Source organism: Polistes fuscatus, unplaced genomic scaffold (assembly GCF_010416935.1).
Source record: "Polistes fuscatus isolate 324 unplaced genomic scaffold, CU_Pfus_HIC Scaffold15, whole genome shotgun sequence".
Classification (NCBI taxonomy): Eukaryota; Metazoa; Arthropoda; class Insecta; order Hymenoptera; family Vespidae; genus Polistes; species Polistes fuscatus.
Window position 1 is genome coordinate 3461193 of NW_025113053.1, and position 15655 is coordinate 3476847.

Consider the following 15655-nt stretch of genomic DNA (forward strand, 5'->3'; position numbering starts at 1 on the left):
ACGATGTAAATACCGTAAATAAAAGATCGTTTTATTAGTGTGTGTTAAACATTGATTACATGATTTAATATTTGTTTAATATGTTATATTTAACGGATAGTATTTTAATAATAATTTAAACGATCCTTTGTTTACCAATATTTATAATATACGCAAGAACACAAATTTACGATCGTAAGAGTATTTTGTAATCATTCATTTAATAATTAATTTTCAATTTTATTGTTGTTGATCGAGTATTAACAATATTTTTCCTATTTGTAATAAATTAATGTTTATATATGTTTAATAGAAATAGAAAAATACTCGTACGTTCGAACAGTGACGAACAAATGCAGAGGATTTTTCGACCTACCGATCGAATCTGCTACGTCTCATCTCAACTCCTCCCTTCTCTCATCAGTCACTCTCTCACATTCTTGCACTCTCGCTTTCTTTTATACTCACCGACGCATGGATTATGATTGACCAATGAGAAGACCCTGTCGCATCGTTTCTTTACGTGATTGTTTGGACATATACAACCAAAGACCGCTGATAATCGAAGTTGCGTCCAGGAGTCATGACAAGCGTCTCTGAAACAATCAAAATCAATTATTCAGAATTGAAATATAATAGAACACTCTGATAAGGTAAGAATCAGGTTGACAGAATACAGATATTTTGTTTAATTTTACACAGTTGCAGGTATTCATCAGAACCATACATTGTGCAAACAAAACGGTCAACCGGTAAATTCGACGTCAAGATCTTCACATTTCAAGATTATTTGGGTTGATGGCAATAACGTGTTTCTGGTTGGCAAATCAAAAATTAAAAAGGATAAAATGAACATCGTCGTCGAGGAGAGAATAAGAAGACTTATTTTGGGATGAGAGAAAATATTCAGATGAATGGAAGTGTAAAGATATGAAAATATAAAAAAAAAAAAAAAAGAGGAAGCAAAATAAAATGAAAAAATATGTTGAAGTGACAGAAGAAAAGTATAAATAATACAGGAAGAATATCACTCAAGGAAAAGAAATGGCGGAGTAATTGTTCATTGTTATATAAATAAGATATTACACGTGTCATTTTTATTTTGTTTTTTATTTATTTCACAACAAAAGAAAAGGAAAAGAAAAATGAATGCGCAGAACTAATCGATTAAAAAAGGAAAAAACACGCGTCGAACATCGAAGAATCCTTTCTTTCGTGCAATTCTATAATAAATCGAAGCAATGAGTCTATCCATCCTTTTCCTTCCTTCCTTCCTATTTATTTCTCTCTTTCTCATATCTTCAATAGACAAATATGCGCATTTATATATAGCATCCAAGGATAAATTTATTTATGAACATAGCAGAAACTATCTTATACATCTAGTTGAGATATCAAAGAGGAAATTCAGGACCACTGTACTGTAACTCATTGAATTTACTACGATAAAATTCGATTTTGAAAATACTACTTTGATTTCTTAAGTAGAGAAAGAAGATAGAAAGAAAGAGAGAGAGATAAAGAAAGAAAGAAAGAAACTAAGCAAGTAAAGAAACTTAAATAGTTTCTTTTTCGAGTATCCTAACATAGTACTTCAGTCAAAAGTAAGAAAAATAAACATCGATAGTTCCAGTTAATGAAACTAAATAGAGAATTCTGTTTTCTCGTAAAACAAAGAAATACAGTCTTTTTATTTGATAAAGTAAACGAACCTTTTTCTTAATCGATCAATAATAAATGATCAACAAAAGCACTGTGACTATTGATAACGTTTAACTTTCGAGACGATTTTCCACGAATGTCATTCGCAGGTATTTGGGACGACGACGACGGTTTCCGGTGTTCTCAGAACGATCTCTATGTGATTTCATTGTGTATAGACCGTGAACTGAACTTGCAACAGTATGTAAGCTTCTACCAATCTTGCCTGCACAAGTTTCAAGGCGATCGTTTTAAAGCGACGTTGTAGTACTGCCAGTAGAAACGGAATTTACGGCACGACGAACTCTGACCACCGTTTAACTCGTTCCTGTTGTTGGAGACTATAGACCGCAATATCTTTGTCAATTCATATATACGTTTAGTAAACAACTTTATAACAATAATAATAATAATATAAAATCGATAAATATTATATAATATTCAACGTTATTGAAATTAATGTCAAATATTTGAAATGCACGTATTTAACAATATATATTTAAACATCTTTTAGATCTTTCTAACTTTTTATCAGATTTGATTTAACGATATATAATAATTACATAAGAAAAGTTCAACATCAATTTTTAAGACTTGCTATAAAATCATATTGTAGATAATCAACGTTGATTAATTGTCATAACTGTGATGATATTAAATATATGAATATTTTTATTTTGAGTAAGAGGACTATGATATTTGATATATTCAATTATTGCGTTTATCTAGATTATATATCAAAGGGTGCTTCCCGTGAATAAATAAATAAATAAATAAATAAATAATTATATTAAGTTATATTACATTGTATGCAATTTTTGTATTATAATACCCAAAAGAAATACCGACAACAGATTTCTTTTAAAATTCTTTGATATTTAAATAGAGAGAGAGAGAGAGAGAGAGATGCAAAACTTTTGGCAACGTTTAAATTTCCATCATACGAGCGTTGCTTTCCTTTCAAGTATGAACGAACTTTAGTATCCTTAGGCAATAGACTCAGTTGCGTGCATAGTCTAAGTTACTTCATACCTTTTTACTTTCTCTTGGAATTTTCCTTGTTTTATTTAATTTAGTATACGAACTCACGTAACTCACGATCCCCTAATCGGTCTATTTTTGATTCATAGTAAAATAAGCTACAATATAAAAGAAAAAAATACTACACGTGATATCGTATAAATTCGATTTTTTATTACAACAACGAAAAAACAAAAAAAATAGAAAACAAAAATCAGTCAAACGAGAACGAGAATCATATTAGGAAAGAAAAATAGAGAGAGAAAAAATAAACAAGTGGAAAAAAAAATCATCGAGCTTGCATTCCGTGAGTCTTTTCTACTCGATTACAAATTTGCTGAGACTAACGAGCAACGCGAAAGCGGAATATCCGAGGAAAAGTTAGACGAAGTCTAAGGATAGTCGAGATTAACTAATTCCACTGGCACGTTTGAAAAGCTGTATTTTCGTTTTGAAAACGAGCCACGCGAAAAAAAGTATGAAGGAGACAGAAAGATAGAAAAACAAAGAGAGAGAGAGAGAGAGAAGAAAAGAGAGGAAAAAAAAAAGAGAAAAAATTATAGTCGAAGAAGAAGGGGAGGAAAAGTTGGAGGATTGGAAAAAATAAATATAAAAAGAATAAGAAAAAGTATATAGTAACTTTCAGACGTTCATCGTAAAAGAAAAAGATAGTGAAACTCGTACTATTTGTATAATACAACATATATACAAATATGAATGCATACATACGTATCTGTATGCATTTGAATGATTAAGGTTTGTGTACATGTACCTATACATATGTGTAGGATGGATACGTCTGAAGAATCCGAGATACGTGACGGTCGAGTGGCCTTGCACCATCTCGGGAGTGATAAGTACACCTATGTGTGTACTTTCTACACGTGCTTACATTTACACGCAAGCAAGCAAGCAAGCGCTCACGAATCTCTTAGACGGATGTTGCATTCGTTTCTACAAGATTTTATGGATCTTTTGAAAGCGATGGATGGTCTTCATGTTTTATTTTATAGTTATTCACCGGAACTTTTCACTTCCTCTGACTGTCTTTCAATATCAAATGAGCTTTTAAGATTTTAGAATAGAATCTAGTATCTATTTTAAGAATAAAATGATTATTTAACGAAAGAAAATATATATAACGGATGCATATTATTCTATGATTAAAAAAAAAAATTGATGAAATTCTCATTTGTAAGAGAAAAAAAAAAGAGAGAGAGAGAGATAGATGATTTATTATTAAATCTAATCGATGTTTTCTCTTCGCAGATTTTCCTCATATAGATTGGAAAAGTATTTGACGAATGTATCTTTTGCGAAAGTGGACAAAAGTTATGCATAGCTTGGGCGAAAACGCTTTTGAATAATGCATGCGTCTATGAAGCGGCACGAAAATGATTAATGACACTGACCCGGTCTTCTCTGGCTCCCTAAAACTTCGAAATACCCTTTCGACAGTACGACACCCTCGACTTTACCAGTTAGATGCTCCTACGGCTTATGAAATTATAACGGAACTTCTTCGAACCTCTTTCCCAGAGTTCTACGGAATTGATCTGAATTGTATATGACTTATAAAGAGTTTTCATTTCCGATAAAAAACAATCAAATAAAATCAAATCAAAGAATTTCTCTAATTGGATTATTTTTGTTTCGGAAATGTGAAGTATATTTCATTAGATTAGATATTCGATAAAATCAATATTCAATGAATTCCGAAATAGAGAAACAAACAAAAAAAAAACAAATAAAAGTGTTTCATTTAAATAACGGATTTATACTTAAGCTTACCTTTTCATTGGTATAATAAAATTATGTTAACTATGCTGATTAACAAAACAAAGTGAGAATATCGATTATTTTCCAATAAGAAAAACAAAAAAAAAACTAATCGTGGATAATTATTAACGTTGGATAGATCTATGCTAGTTTAAAGAATGAAAACAATCCTGTAGACATTGAAATATGACCCTACAGAGAGTTCGATGAAACGACGGCTCGTTTCCAGCAGGTACAACCGAAGTAAGTAGTTTCAGTTTCACGAAACGAGAACCACGTTCGTACTCGTTTATACGTACGTGCTGCAACTACAAGAAAATGGATAAAGTATACTCTCCTAAACGCGTACTTTTCCCTTACCCTTTAATACAAAACATTAATATCTCACTTACGATGACAATAACAACGTATGGCACACCTAATGTTTAACTTTATTACACACTACGGAAAAGCAATTTAACATAATATAATCGATACTACAAACGAAATACATTTGTTTATCGTGATTAATGAACGAGCATATTTCTCCTCGATTTTCATTATATATATATAAATAATTTATTATATTAATATATCAACGATATATTGTATTAATTACCTTTAACAGTTTCTATCATTCGAGTTTAATTGTTTAACAGTTCTGTCGTCATTAGAAGATGATAATCGAACATATTTGTAATCCTGTAAAAAAAAACTGGTGTGTGTACTTATCTACGCACGTAAGAAGTTATACTTCTTTGCCGTAGCAAAACGAACATAACCTCAATAACCTCAAAAATAACTTCAAAAAAAAACTTCAAAGAAAAAAAATAACTTAAAAAAAAATAATTTTATTATATATATATATAAGAAAGAATGAAAAAAAGAAAAAGAAAATATCAAAATATAGATATCAGTCCACACTAAATATAAGAGAGATATATCGAATAACTTCACGCGTCAACAGCCATGGCACGGTTACAGCATTAGTTCTCGCTTCGATCGTTTAAGTAAAGCGGCGCTGAGTACGATTAGTATTTGGATGGGTGAAAGAAGAAAAGAAGACAACTTCACGCCGTATACTTGAAATCGCTTTGCCGCGCGTCGTAAATACCGACAAACTTCATGGTGTCGTTTTTTCAGACGCTCGGAACAAAATCACTCCCCATTACATTTTCCCCAACGCGCCAAAAGAAGTATAACTTCAAAAAAAAAAACAATATTTGTTTTATTTTTATTTGATTTATCGAACGTTAATCATCTATCGTTTCGAATCGATAACGCAAACAACGTATATATATAATAATATTCTAGTAGACGTCTACGGGAGAAGTGCAAATATTTTTTCCCACCTTTATTTTTGGAGAAAGAAAAATAATCCGGTTGTGTAGAAATAATGACCGAATAAAAACGACGAGAAGAGGAGGAGGAGGCTCGACAGAGTTGTTTTGTCGTAAATATGTACATGTCTCTCCGTTGGAGATGAACGAAGTAAGAAAAGTACGAGCTTGCGAGCGAACGAATAAACGAATGAACGAACAAGTTGTAGCACCGTCGGAGCTTAGGTCGTTTCGCTCGAGGCAAGGAAAGAGTACGCGTTTCTCTTCTCAACGAATTTATTCTCTACGATTTACGAAGAGAAAGAAAAGAAAAGAAAAGAAAAGAAAGGAAGAAAGAAAGAAAGATAATAAGGAAAAGGAAAAGAAAAAGAGAGAAAAGAGGTGTGTATCCACTTGATTACGATCATGCTACCGTATCATAGCGTAATTCAGCTCGGGGCCAAGTCCACTCACCATCTTTTTGAGCTTAACGTTGCTACGAACTAATTGAGTGTTCCGCAAACGCTAGCTACCGGAAGTAGTTGTCACGTGCTTGTAGTTCGTTCGAGCCCCTTGCTATCCGGTATCCGGTCGTAATTTGTCGCGAGTAGCGTGAAAGCTGAGACACGACGAATACTACGGAAAAGCAACTGGAGGTGGAGGAGAAAGAAGAGGAGGAGAAAAAGAAGAACGAGGAAAAAGTAGGAGGTCGACGATGAAGCGGGAACAACTCGAGGGTTAAAAGAGAAAGAGAAAGAGAAAAAGAAAGAGAAAGAAAAAAGGGAATACACTCAGGTGTAGAGAATACGTGTCACGTTTCTCTCTCTTTCTACCTGTAAAAGAAAGTACAAGACTCGAAAGGGACGTGTTTACATTCTCTTTCTCTTTCTAACTTTATCCGCTAGTCTCAACTATTCCTATGCTGTTATGTGTGTGTGTTTGTGTGTGTGTGTGTCTGTAACGAAGACCATAACTTTGAGAATGGCAAGTCAGAAAGAAAGCAAAACAGAGCTTAACAAGGCGAACACGTGCACGCGTATCCACGATGCCAGGGATAGGTATATTCGCATACGAGACAGTCCCATTAGTAGAGAGGAAACGAAAACGTAGATTTGCAAGGTGGAACTTGAAGATTGTGGCTATAGCTCGAAGGCTTTCACGTCAACGTTACATCATTATTATGATCGAATTAATATACAAATAGACACGTTCGAATTAATATACGATTGGGGATGATCTTTCATTTCTAGATTATTCGATTGAATTTTTAATAGCTTATCAGAAAGAAAAATGATGATCCCTCCTCGTTGATTCATTTTTATTATACATTTTATATGATTATAATGATCACATCTTGGAAATATTCTTGAATAATTGAACATCGTTCTCTTGTTCGATGAAGAAAAATGAAAGGGAGGAGAGTAAAATTGATAAAAATATAAAAACTTATCGTTACTCTCTCTCTCTCGTTATGTATTTTATCCCAAAGTAAGGACGATTATCGAACGGTTTTCAAGCTCTACTATGCAAGGTGAAGGTTCGAGAGAAGAAGCATTGAGAAATATAGGAAAGGTACGTGTAAGTGTAACGTAGCGTAGATCCGTCAGTAAGTATACGTATAGAGCCATCCATAAATATATAATACACGTGGCTCATATGGTGCCGGGTGTTAAAGTGGGAACGGTCGAGTCGCCTTATGAATTTTAATGAGAGTGTATCGTCACGTGATAGGTATAAGGGTTGTCTAGTGTCTGCCAGCCTTGTAAGGACCTTCGTAAAGGGGTGTGTGTAACTTGCGCGCGCAAGTGTCGGTAAGGTTGTATAGGGCTCCCACCGAACGACCCTTGACCGACCACTGTTTCGCTCTTTTTGTTTTTCTTAACAATGTGTCATACGTTCGTTTAGACGTTTTAAAAGATAATGGAAAGTATTTTTTTGTATATTACATTTGTAAGAAACTTAATTTAAATAATAACAATGATCTAAACGGATAATAAAAATATTTCAATTTTATACAAATTATGAGATAGATATATCGTTAGTATTAAATATAAAAATAAGATACAATATATATCTTTTGATCAAAATCAGTTTTTTTTTTTCTGGAAATACGCATTGTTCTTATAAACGAATGTGTTATCGAAATTCGAACAAACTTATCACTCGATCCAATATAATATTTAGGTAATGGCGGATACTTTCGGTTACGCGAGCACAGGCGATTCTTGTCATAAAACGAAATTTTATCGGTAATATCGTTGACGTCGTTTGAGAGACAAATATGAAAAAAAAAGAAAAAAAATGGAAAGAAAAGAAACGGAGATAGATAAAAATGAGAAGAAGAAGAAAGAGAAGAACTAAGATAGAAGAAAAATACTAAGATAAGAGAAGAAAGGGAGAGAGAAGTTCGTTAGAACGTGAATTCGCTTTTGTTCTCATGACTGATTGGGTTAAAAGCCGGAAATCAATTTTTGCGAAAGCTTTCAAGTTCGACGAATCGAGATAAGTATCAGCAGAGTCACGATAGTTTAGTATTTAGTTATTGTCGTTAAATCTTACCAACGTAAATGGGATTCAACTAGAATTTCGATTTAAAACCACTTGAAAATCCTATTATACGGACCAGTTTCTGCAATTACGTGGAGAAACGCGTGCGTAAGCCGCGCACACGCTGAAGAAGAAATCGCGAACGCTGAAACGCTGCTGGGCTCACCCATTCTGCGTTATTTATTTCGCTACAATGTACATAGGTATATATACACGTGTATACGCTTCCTCATCTTTTCCTTCTTTATCCTACATCTTTCTTTTCGTCTTTTTTTCTTTTCCCTTTTCTCTTCTTTTTCTTTTTTTTTCTGTGTTTAGATTACACCGAGAGATTCGCTATGCATGTAATATTATTTCGTAACTAACGATATGGCGTACTGGCCAACAGCCGCGATATTATTTTCTCGCTAACACTTTTTCTCATTTTAACATTTTAACTGTACCTATTTCAACCAAAAACCAGCATTAATTCGTACACGCACATCAGCTAATTTAATTTTTACAATTCCCCCCACAAAACTATGCGAGTACTTATTTTGTTTTATTACATTGATCGTATTTTCTCTTTTTTTATTTATTTCGTTTATCTTGTAATTTGATCTCATTTTTAATGGAAAAAATTAGCTGCCGTTATAATATGAACACAGCACATCGCGTTATTAAGCTTTTTAATATTTTTTTTTTTTATTATTTTATATGTAAATTATTAAAACTTTCCGAAACATTATATGAAACGAATATTTTCACTTACGTAAACTTTCTTTGTTAATTCGCATGTTTATAAGCTGTTTAAAAGTTTCCAAGAATAGGAACATGGCGTATCCTTAATTACCATTATTACGTTTTAACATTTGATTGTTATGTGGTCTAATTATTACAATCTTGAAACATATTATGCGTCACACATCATTAATTTAATCGAAACTTGGTTTACCTCGGATTCAATTCAAGTACTCGCATACTCTTGTGTTCCTATTAACGAAAGAGACTCATAATGAACAGTACTACATTAGCAAGAGACAATCGAACACTCTCTGCTTCATCGAAAACAGTTATGTTAGAAAAAATATTTAATTAAATTATAAATAATTTATAATAATATAATAATTAATGAATATTTAATAATAAAGATATACTTGTATTATTTGTGTATGAAAATAATGGAGAAAAAGAAGAAAGGGGAAAAATAGAATAAGAAGAAGAAGAAGGAGAAGAAAAAGAAAAGAAAAATTTTATCGATGCATCTCTAGCTCGGACATGTTTTCTCTTCGTTAAAGATAACAAACGATCGAGAGTATATGACATGGTAATGATAGCGGGTGTAAATACATCTGTCCTCACCTGCATATTGTATGAAGTTTGCTAGGAGTTTATCGTATCGAATGAACACACCAGCCGCCTGTTTTGGTCTCGTGGTTTTCACAGCGTACCCGTGTAATTCCCCACTTGGACCGTAAGCGAGACAAAGCAATGAGGATTTCAGTAAGCTCAAATTAAGCTACCTTCTCATTTTCGAACTATAGCAAGTGTGTGCAATTATCAAGAAAGTATTACTCTCAAGTGGAATTAATTCAAATTGAATTTGTGCGTGCAAAGAAATGGAGATATTGCGTTCTTAAAGTATTCGTATTGTACCTATTATACATATATTTAATTTATTTTGTTAATTAAATAAATATATTTTGTTACTCGGGGATTACTCGAATTAATGTACAATTATAAATTTAAAATCAAAATATAAATTAAATCTATATATTTATAAACCGGTGTGAACAACTTTCTGAGCAGTTTATTATAATTTATAATGATGCGAATATATAATAATAATATATAAATAGCATAAGAGAAACATTAAGTATAATAATAGTGCAAATGATACCTAAAGATCCTTTCTATTCTCTTTACTTTATGATGATGTTAAGAGAAGCTTGAGTCAAATTTCGATTAGAACACTTATACTATATCGTCTCTAATTAAATGGTATTTCCATCTTCCAAGCAACTTTCGACTCGTTAGAGATCGCTAATAGGATAAATCCAACTATATTCCAAACCGTAGATATCAAGTTAACCGCGTAAGAACAGTCTCGTATTTTCGGGGTCTAGATAACTCTGCTATTATTACTTTTAGCTAAAGTTTAATGCCAGTAATGGTAACCAGTGACCAACGCTCCACTTTTGTATAAGATTTATTTTAAATTTAAGAAAAATTTCTTTGATGACATTTGTAAGATCAAACGTATATTTATTGTATTATCATCGAGAATATAAAATTGTGATCAATGTAGATCAAAATATGAAGAATTAATTTTTTATGCATAGAACAAATTTTACGAATAAATTCGACGAATGCAAAATATGTTGCAATAGAAAAAAAAAAAGAAAAGAAAAACTCGACGCATTAAAAAACAAATAAAAGATAAGGAAAGGATAAAAGATACGAGAAGAGGACGAGCAGAATTTAGCAAAGGAAAAGAGTAAAGATGGACAAAAATGTTAAACTTGGAAAAGTAAACGCGCGAGAGCTTGGAAAATAATGAACTAACGCGAGGTCACGATCCGGAAACGTGGGACGGACGTGGGACACGATTCCATACAAAAGCACGCTCGAAATAATGTTTACAAGAGAATTTCTATGCGGATATCTGCAAGAGTAAGGCGGATACGAGGCAATGCTCGTAACAGGCCATCAAAGCCAGAAGCGAATCGCGTAACCGGTCGGTCGTTAAAGACCAAACTTTCGGAGTCTGGAATACAATTCGTAGAGAGGAAGGAAAGCAAAGCTTGTCCGTACGAATCGACCAACGCGTGATCGTACACCGCGAATAATCCATTATGGATATTCCTATTCTGTTTCAAAATTCCTAACTTTGATAAATACTTAAGTATCCGGTATAAACAATATACTTTGAATAACTCGTGTTTTTAAATAATCCAAAATATTCATCTTATTTTAATTATAGACCAAAAATTTGTCTTAATAACAAAAATATTTTACTCATTTTTTATTTATTTTAACTAATTTTTTACTTAAAATTATCATTTATCAACAAAAAAATCTTTCCATTTTATTCAACGTAGAAGAGTTATTTTCTCCATCAGTGATATCTGTTTTATTTTGATACTTCCATTCGTATATTCGATTTAAAAGTATTGAATTGGATGAAATTTTAGAAATCGAATTTGAACACTTTTCAAACTCAAATAGCGGTAAATAAAACATACAGAAGTTAAATACTATGCTTTGAGAGTAATTTCTGATTTTTTAAATGAAAAATTGTGTGCATATCAATGATAAAAAAGATTTTCCAATGGGAGTAGAAGAGAAGTTAAATATTGAATTATTTATATCTTTTTATTTACGAAAGAATCTTTGCAATTTATTTAGCACTAAAAACTGTTGGCTTTCAGTGATATATTTTTTACATTAATACTCGGAATTCGTACGTTTGATTTGAAGATATTAAATCGAATGAAACTTCACACATCGATCTTATGTTAGTTTCATAATGGTCTGGTTTGAAATTTCTTCTAAATCGAATTGCAATGGTTAATATAATACATACAAAAGTTATTTCATCTAGAAGCTTTTAAAGCTTCTCAGTTTCTCATCCTCGTTTATCTAGATACTTAGGTTGGATAAACGAGAGTTTGAGAATAAGATCGTTGATGGTAAGAAGCAAAGTAAAAGGTGGAATAATCGTGGTTGGAAATGAAAGTAGGATACTCGTCGTCGGGGTGAGAAAAGGCTTGAGACGTTCGTTTAGTTCGTTTACTCGAAACTCGAGACTCGAATTACAGTTGGCTTATAGAAATTTCCATTTCTTCGAATCTCTCCCTCTCTCTCTCTCTCTCGAATTAATTTCGATCGAATGAAATAAAATCAAAGCTTCGCGAGAAGTATTTTTAACTTGTTACGAAAAAAATTTGTTGGAGAAATCAAGAAAAACTTTGGTTACGCGGGAATTCTGGAAATTTTCACGAATCGTAAAAAAGGAAATAACTTGGTGAGAAATCGACAAATCGAAGCCAACGGTTGGATCGATATAAAAGATGAAGGAAAAGAAGGTGGAGAAGGGGGGGGGAGAAAGAGAAAAATAAGAAGTAGGAGGGAGAATCGTCATCTGTGAGTAGAGACACGTAGAAATGTACAGCATGAGAAGAGGAAGAGAAACATATACATATAGATACTCGTTCACATACGTGCACTATCTGGATTCTGCAGTGCAGCTGTTCGCAATATGGGATACGGAGGTTTCGCGCATATGCGCCGATGTGCGCGAGCGCGCGCAACCTCGTGCGATCGACTATCTTTCTCCCTTCCATGTTGAACCCGACGTATGCATGAACACCACAGTAGTAACGTGGGAAACGTAGATAACTCAGACTGACTGGTAATGCAAGCTTATACCTCTATGGTCCAGAGTGTGAGTAGAATGGTAGAAGGGTGGATGGGAGAGAGGGAAAGAGGAGAAGAGGAGGACCAAAGATGGCCCAATAGTTACCGACGGCCCCTCCCGAGCAACAACGTTTACCGTTTCCATAATATCCCACCCGCATATTCTCTTCCTTAGGGATATCTCTGTACCCTCTATCGAAACTCTTGCTAGCTCATTTAATCGCTTGACGAATGATGATTATACTTTTCTATTTAATGATCTTAATCCTTCGTGGATCCTTTCATTACAAAATGATAAATCAAACGTTAAATAGATTTATTTATGTATTATATGTGATATTAAGGTGAGCTATTATTTAATGATTAATTGATGAAAATTAAAATGAAGATTTAATCTTATTTTAAGAAATTTCACGTTTAACACGTTTTCTCTCGATACGTTAAAAATGATATTTTCCATGATATTTACGTTTTATATTGTTCTTAGAAATACTTGCTATTGTATAATATATTTAATCATCCTAATTACCCACATTATTCGTAACTTTCTATGCAGAGACAGAATAAGGGTCACTTCTTGTTTCAAGAAATTCGAAGAAATATTTAAATTTGGGGAGGTAAGTACATTGACATACGCGTATACCAAGATTTAGTATAACAAAAGTATTTTATGGAATGTGTACGTGACTTTTGCTACGTTATAAAAGAAAACTTCAGTTAAATAAATATTTCCTTCTAAATCGTCTTAGAGACGATGTTTGTAAAGAAACACTATGCAGTATTTTTGAAAAAGTTTCCTTTTGCAGCCTTTAAGCTCCGAGTAACTTGAACAAAAAGTAAATAAGTATGATAAACTATTCGATGATAAAAACAATGAATTCTTAAATAATTATTATATAATAATACAAAGAAAACACACATATATAACGTGTTATATAATATGTTACATAATTGAATTAATATTGCAACGGATACGAAATAAAACACGAATTAATAGAAAATAATTACGAAAAGAAATAAAAAAACATGAAACTAAGAATAACTAAAACTCAAATGTAACTAGTAAATCGTATTATATGATGACACGTTAATATGAAAATTCTTATCTATAAAGAAATAAATAATTAAAATCACGTCGTTATTAATTATTAGTTAAATTATCGCAATAACGATAATAATATATAAATTATCACGAGTAGAATGAAACGAGTGGAATTCTAAAGCAAGAATTTCTCTTATACGCGATGAACAATTTGGTCGCTTAGGTGCTTCCGACTGGACGAATCGTTGGGATTTACCATAGACACACACACTCAGTGATATACGTTCTCACCATGGAGATAGTAAAATCGTGGAGAGTTCGTTCGCGGATGAACGAAGCGAGATGGATCGAGATTCCTTGGTTATAACCAGCTCGGTCGCAAGCGTAATCAGTGTTTGCCGAGTAATTATCGTCCTGCGTGTCGGCACGCTACCAGAGCAGCGTTGTAATTAAGAAAACGAACGACCGAGCTTCTCCTGTCTCATTTTCTTTTTTTTTTTGTCTTTCTATCTCTCTCTCTCTCTCTTTACCTTTTTTCTTTATCTTCTTTTTTAATTTTTTTCTCCTCTATTTTTTTCCTTGTTCTTTTTTTTTTTTTCCTAACATCGTCGTACAACATTGTAGGGTAGGTTGGTAGTAGCCACATCTCGCCTACTTCTGCTTCGTCTATTCTGCCTTCCTGTCTGTTTTACTTCCTTTTTTTTCTACTTTTTCTTTTTATTTTCTTTTTTATATTTTTTTATTCTTCTCTCCACTATTCTTTTTGATCTTTTTCTTTTTCTCCCACCCTCCCTCTCTTTTGCTCTCTCTCTCTCTCTTTGAATTTGTTCCACGTTCTCAGTTCGTCGGCTCAAGACAGAGAGAACACTATACTTGCTTGCTAACTCCAAAGCTTCTGCCTTTATAAAAGTAATTTCAAAGGCAATAAATTAACTTGTTCTGTTGCGTTTATCGTGATATACGCAAACGTTTCTTTATTTCATGATCCTACATTATAGAAAGTTATGATATCACTTTGAATCTAAACGTTGAATTTGTTTGGGAATACAAAACAATCTACGTTACAGCTGACTAATTGCGAATAATCATTTCTAAACTCAATAAAAAAGAATTATACAAAAATAAATACTTAAATAAATCGTGTATAGAGATTTAATAATTTAGATCTTAGTGACAGAGAAAAAACTTCATAAATTTAGGCCAAAATTAAATTGATCGAATAAATCAAAAAATGAGATATCATTAATAATAATAAACTGTGATCTGAGATGTCTAAATGAAACGAAACAAATATATATAGTATAAAAGTATATATACACACATAAGTCGTGGTTATTCGTAGCCGTGAGCGTGACAATTTAATCGAAATCGAAGACGCTGTACCGCGGGCTAAATTCATCTTGGCTTGACTTGCAAAAAGAAAGAAAGAAAGAAAGAAAGAGAGTGAGAGGTTGAGAGAGACATAGGCTTGTAGTTGAGATCGAGAAGGAAAGAAAGAGTAGAATGAAGAAAGGAAAAAAGACAGAGAAAAATAGAGAGAGAGAATCGGAGAATCGGAGAGTAGAAGAGAGAGAGGGAGAGAGAGAGAGAGAGAGAGAGAGAGACTTGATTAGAAGGATTACCCGAGGCAATCTCTGCTAACTCACAGCTTTTTTTTACGTCGCACATTTTTATTGTGTCTTAACGAAGTTGGAGAAGCCTGGCTTGCTTCTTTTTCTCTACTCCCTCCTATCTATACTCGCGCAAGACCCTTGAGGATCTCCACAGTACCCTCTTCTTCTTTTCCCTCACCGTACGTCTCCAACCAATTTCGTTTCAACGACTCGTGCGAAGACACAGGAGTTTCCACCATCTTATAACCACCCCCCCCAACCCCCTTTTTCACCAATCG

General features: G+C 33.0%; 1 protein-coding gene and 1 long non-coding RNA gene across 6 annotated transcripts in view; one reads left to right on the top strand and one right to left on the bottom strand.

The window, feature by feature from the left end:
• The window catches only part of LOC122514491, a 779718-nt gene that overhangs the window by 344580 nt on the left and 419483 nt on the right, over positions 1 to 15655 (top strand). The window lies entirely within an intron of this gene.
• LOC122514469 overlaps positions 1 to 15655 on the bottom strand; it is a 220427-nt gene that overhangs the window by 48542 nt on the left and 156230 nt on the right. For all 5 annotated transcript variants that reach the window (XR_006303058.1, XR_006303059.1, XM_043631329.1 and 2 more), the window contains one exon: positions 448 to 575. Coding sequence is in view for 3 of the 5 variants with exons in the window: in XM_043631329.1 (XP_043487264.1) it covers positions 448 to 575 (128 nt within the window). In the remaining 2 variants the exon portion in view is untranslated. The remainder of the gene's footprint in view (positions 1 to 447; positions 576 to 15655) is intronic.